A 5,916-nucleotide genomic window follows, 5' to 3' on the forward strand; every position below is an offset into this window, starting at 1 on the left:
ACAGGGCCGAGAAAGCTCTTTTGGAAAACAGCCTTCAAAGCTTTTGCATGACAAAAAAAACACAAAAGCGGCGTGTATATAAAATATATATATATACATCTAATATATATTTGAGTTCGTATGTATCTATGTACATGTATCTTCCCTATAGGCGGCCAAACCGCCAAAACGATCTGGATGCAATTTCCACAGGGCCATCTCTTATACCCGGGGAGTGTTCCTAGACCAAAAAAATTCAAAAAAGTTTAAAAAGTTAAAACATTTGATAAAAATTGTATATTTCATCAATAGATGCGCCATGGCGTTACACCGCGCTGCATCACGTATGTGTCAATCATTGTGTTATAACATAAGTGGAGCAATGGCGTAATGTCTAAGTCTCTCTAAGACATTCGTCTACCACACCGGATACTGGGTTCGAGTCCCACACTGGGGCAACATTTTTCGCCCCTTTTTCCCTTTTTTCCCTTTACCTACCTCTTTTTTAATTTATGAATTTATTGAATTATTTTTTTTTTTTTTAATTATTATTTTTTTTAAATGTCTTACCTTTTAATTTTTTTATTATTTTTTACATGGTTTGCGATGGCTTGGAGATGGGGACTGCGGGATGCGGATGGGATTCGGATGGGATGACATGCATCGGGATGTGGATGGGATGGCCATGCAATGGCATGCCAATGAGATGGGATGGATGTTGGCTGCGATGACATGGCATGGCCATGCGCATGGGATGTCATGCGGATGGAGATGGATGCGCGATGGATGTGCGTGCCGAGGCGGATGCGGATGGGATGGGATGGAATGGCATGGATGGATGGATGCATGGACGGATGCATGGATAGATAGATAGTTAGGTTTTTTGGGGTATTTTCCTTTCAACCAAGCGGTCACCAACTGAGTAACGCGCCACTGATTTCCCCGGGCAACGCCGGGTATCCCGCTAGTATATATATATATGAGCATAGCAGCTGAGACATCTTCTGTACCCAACAAGCCAACTACAGATTCAACCACCTGAAACCTATATTCACACAACTCCCTATGTGGACAAACTAGTGTAATTTTGTAATCGATCATCGGTTGGACCCAAGTAACCGATGATCGGTTACAATCGGTTACTCGGGGTGTTGAATGCTTGCATGTGCGTAACGTCGTGTGCATGTACGTGTGTGCATGTATGTGCTTGTTTAGCCCTGTTTACTGTTTGTTTTGCACTGTTTACTACTGTGTGTATAATACATGTATGTTAATAAAGGATAACTTGTATAGTAGCAATGATATCCCTGATTCTAATCACTTTTCCAAGTTTTACATTTATTTTAATTTGATTTTTTTTTTTTTCGATGAAATTGATTATGGATTTTGATAACCAAGGCGCTTGGTTCGAGCCACTGCTCAACCGATGATCGAGTATAATCGAAGATCGTGACATCACTAGGACAAACCATACAAAAAAAATGTAACTCTAATATGGGAGGGCTGAACTTGCAGTGACTGTTGCAACGAAGAGATATCTAATTCCAAGCAAACATGGGGCAATTCCGGGCATGGGGGCAAAAAAAAAAAATTTAATTAGCAACTGCAATGGAATGAAAAATGTGAATGTTGATAGGCATTTAACAATTGCCTGAAAATCATATATATATATATAATCACGTGTATTCTGTAGTGGGAAAAACATGATCCAACTTGTTTTGAATTTTTTAGGTCATGGGTTGCATTTTTAGAAGTGTGAAGGTAGGGGCACACGAGCGATTTTTATCGCCCGATCGCCGCGAATTTTAAAATCGCTCGAAAAATTCGCCCGTGTGCCCGTTCACGTCGACGCCGATTTTAATCGCCCGTACGAATCGCCCGTATCCAAAATGTTAGATATTTTCAGGCGATTATTTACGCCGGCGATTATTTACTGGCAAATTCGCTCGTGTGCCCGTGTCCGGCGTATTTTGTCGCCCGATCGATTTTTCTAATCCAATCGGACGTGTTGTTGATATCATGTGATGCATCATGTGATCATGTGATTCCGTCGAGTGGCGTACGCGTACGCTCTCAAATTCGCTACGTGTGCCCCTTCGTGATCGGGCGATTAAATTCGCTACGTGTGCCCCTTCGTGATCGGGCGATTAAATTCGCTGGCGATTTTAATCGCTGCGATCGGGCGATAAAATACGCTCGTGTGCCCCTAGCATAAGTAGATAGAGTTTAGACTCACGGAGATACAGACTTAACTTATTAGAGGCTTTGGTAAAATTTTGTTTTTCACTAGCGGATGACAGTGATAAAGGACCCTCTATCACTAGGCCCTCACAAGTATGATTAAACAGTCAAACCTGTATATAAAGTCTCTCACTAGGCCCTCACACATATGATTAAACAGTCAAACCTGTATATAAAAGCCACCTAAGGGAAACCAAAACGTGTTTTACAACAAAGCATTACAAACTCAATATTTGAGTCTATGATCTCTCTTCGCGCGCGCACACTTACATTCTTGTTCCTTCGCTGGATGAGTGATGACTTGCCATCAATGATCACGTGGCTACCTTCGAACACTGGATCGAACAGCTCATATTCATCCATCCCCTCATCCTCCTCGTCATCCTCTTCTGTCTCGTTAAGCGTTGTGTAGATCACATGCCCGAACGAGCTCTGGATCAGGTAGATCCCTGAATCTGTGTTCAACTCACCCCCACCGTTAGCCAACTCATCGATCTTCGACACGGGAACGTCGTCGCCGTGTTCGGCCGACGGCGGCACGTTGCTGGGTAGCCTGGGCGGCGGCGGCGACTCGTAGTAACTGTGGATGATGTAGGAAGACAGTGGATCCTGGCCGGGAGCTTCGTCCGGCGGCAGTGTCACGTTGTATTCTGTCGGTTCGTCCTCGTCAGACTCGTTGCTGTCGGAACTCGCCACCTCATCGATGTTCGTGACGGGCAGCGGGGAGTGATGCCGGATGCTGTCGTCGTCATGGCGATCGGCGAGGGGATCGCTTGGTGCCTCGGAAACGATGGCAGTAAGCGCTGCTTCGACAACCAGAACGTGCCGGGAATCGGATTGACTGTTTACGACAGAAGTAGTAAGCTCAGCAGAGATTTCGCATGCCTGTGTCGACGTGACAGCACATGTGTCATCATCGAATTCGTGGTAGCAATTTAGGACCTCATCGGCAGTCTCTACCTCCAAGATATCGGATTCCATTATGGCTGAGCTGCTCTGTTGTTTGGAGAAGACTTGCTCGTTCTCGACTGAACCCTGTGTGTCTTCGTCGTGACATTGAGAATACAGCAACTCTATGTGATTAATCTTCCTTTCTTTTTCACCAGACATTACCCTGTCGACGTCCTCGGAACTACGACTTTGCATTTCTGTTGCAGTGGAAGACGTTACAGAGTTCACACCGTTTGCAAACACATCGCTGCCATTAGGCTGTCTGTTTGGACGATTCAACTTGAATGGAACTTCAGCTGTAACTTCAGGAGCTTTATTGGCCCTTGTGTACTGCACCTCACCAACGGCCACCCACTCCTCCTCCTGGTTCTGTAGTTGTCGTGGAGCATTCTGAATAGGCTTACTAAGGAACGTCTCCGAGAACCCGGCTGTCTTCACCCTCCTCTTCGATTGGCCAACAATTTTTGATGGCTTCACCAACTCTTCCTCGAGAACACTAGGCTCTGTCGCTGCCTCATCGATGTGGCTCTGAGTCACGATGGCTCTGACGGGTACATAATGGCTATGAACTTCAGTTATCTTCTTCTCTAGCACCATTATCTTGTCAGGTTTTCTCTGCTGCTGCTTACAGTTGTGCTCCTCTAGACTCTGGTGTGCACCTTCTGAAGACGTGCTTTCCTGCTTGTGAACGGGAGACATTGGCGATGTGCTCATACGTCCTGTGTAAGATGGACTATCAACAACATTCTTCTTGTGGGTACGGGTTTCGGAATTTTTCAATCTAACGTTATTATTGCCCTTCTGCTCGCTGGATGTCGCAGGTTTTCTGCACCTGTGAATTGGGGAAGACTGAGGCGTGACCTCCTCGATCTGTCCAAGACTCAGCAGACTCTCGTCATTGCAGCTATTTCTCTTCGATTCCATTTCGTCAACGACGATTTTCCGTAGCGTCACCGACGTAGTGGAATTGCTGTCCTTGATGTTCGCATTTTCAAACAGACTTCGGAACATTGCCACTGTGTTGGGTTTCGGGAGTTCCTCAGGTATCATCTCACGGTACTGTGGACTTGTCTTCACCTCCGGCTTGTCTCGGCTCGCCGACTCAGCACTCGTTTGCATCTCGGGTTTCTTGTTCTCGATTATAACGACGTCCTCTCTGGAGAGCACAGCTGAATCGCAGACGGCAAAGTTTCCTGCATCAAAGCTCATCGATTTCTCCATCGCAGCCCCTTCCGACTCTCTCTTGTCAACATCTTCGAGAGATGCTAGGCTTGAAGACCGCCTAGCTAGTCCGTGGTTGAAATAAGACGCCTGATCCGGCGACTGGTTGTCATCCAAGTCTAGTAGGTCGCTCATTGACGAGAAACGGTTCCTAAGTTTGCTAACGAATCCCTGACGGTACACCATCTCGTACTCCTGATCGGCTTCCGGCAGGTCGCTCGGCGTGCCTTTCACAATCGCCTCGTCACTGCGACCTCTTTGGTCGCTATCGACTTTCATCCCCACAAGCGAGTTTGGGCGGGAGATATTATTGCACGCACCCAAGCCAATCCGGTGTTTCGTGCCGCCACGTTCATTTTTAATCCAGGGATTCATCGAGAACGGTAAGACGTGTTCGTCGACACCGGCTGTAACCGTGTCATCTTCGTCGGTGCCGCAAACGATATTATTACTTTTAGTCTTAGTGGTATTACCCAATTCCAACGACGTGGTTTGCTGGTTGTAGGTGCTCCCTAGATGTGGTCGATTAGGTGAAGTATACGCTGAGCCGTCGTCGTCACTCTCGTAGACTGGACTATCTGTGTTTCCGATTTGCTTTACGTATCCATCGTCGTCGAGGAAAAGGTTTCTTTTCTTCAGCAAGAGATCACGTTTCCACGATGGCAGCTCGGATAGGCCTACTTGTTCTGCATCGAGATTTCCCAGTTTGTGACGCCGCTTTCTCTCCAACACAGCTTGCTTCCACGCCGGTATTGACATGGTAGTTAAGCTACGTTATCATCCGTATCCGATGTGTGGAGAAAGTGAAACCAGTGAGACTGATCATAGGGGAAAACACGTTTTGGCCGTGTCAACGGCCTACAACTGATGGTGCAAACGACATCGACTGTGTAGTGCGATCCTGCTGCGAGCTGACATCATCAGTTCGGCGTGAAAACATTGCAAATTAACGCAGCGACATCTTTTGGTCGAAAATGATAGCTTTTGCAACAGCACCCCGTTCTTCATACAGAAACATATTATTATCATAATATATCATAATATTATCTTACTCCTGATATTATCAGTAGCGAATAACAATAGATTGTGAATAATAAATAATGCAATATATTGTGATAATGATATAATTTAATGTGATAATAGATTGTGAATAATAATAGATAGTAAATCATAATCAATTATTATTCACTCCTGATGTTATCGTTACAAGAAAGCAATTTGGGGAGAGCATGGAATTGCGCTTTCGCTGTATCCATAGTCTCTCGTTCTGGTTACAGCTAATCTTCCGTCTGTCGCAATCGTTGCTGACTTTCATGGAAGTCGTAACGCGGGCTACTGACGGCATTTTAAACTTTTTTCATCACTACGCAATTTCTGCTCCAGTTTGTGATTGTCTGGTGTGTGTGGTGTGTGTGTGCGTGGGTGCTGCGTGCGTGCGCGTGCGTGCGTGCGTGTTGGCTCGTGTGTGTGTGGTGTGTGTGTTGTGTGTGTGTGTGTTGTGTGTGTGGTGTGTGTGGTGTATCA

General features: G+C 45.8%; 1 protein-coding gene across 1 annotated transcript in view; it reads right to left on the reverse strand.

The window, feature by feature from the left end:
• LOC106807483 overlaps positions 1 to 5,281 on the reverse strand; it is a 22,028-nt gene extending 16,747 nt beyond the window's left edge. The window contains exon 1 of the mRNA XM_014809815.1: positions 2,491 to 5,281. Coding sequence (XP_014665301.1) covers positions 2,491 to 5,151 — 2,661 coding nt within the window. The 5' untranslated portion in view covers positions 5,152 to 5,281. The remainder of the gene's footprint in view (positions 1 to 2,490) is intronic.
• Positions 5,282 to 5,916: the final 635 nt, after the last annotated feature.

Source organism: Priapulus caudatus, unplaced genomic scaffold (genome assembly GCF_000485595.1).
Source record: "Priapulus caudatus unplaced genomic scaffold, Priapulus_caudatus-5.0.1 Scaffold218, whole genome shotgun sequence".
NCBI lineage: Eukaryota > Metazoa > Priapulida > Priapulimorpha > Priapulimorphida > Priapulidae > Priapulus > Priapulus caudatus.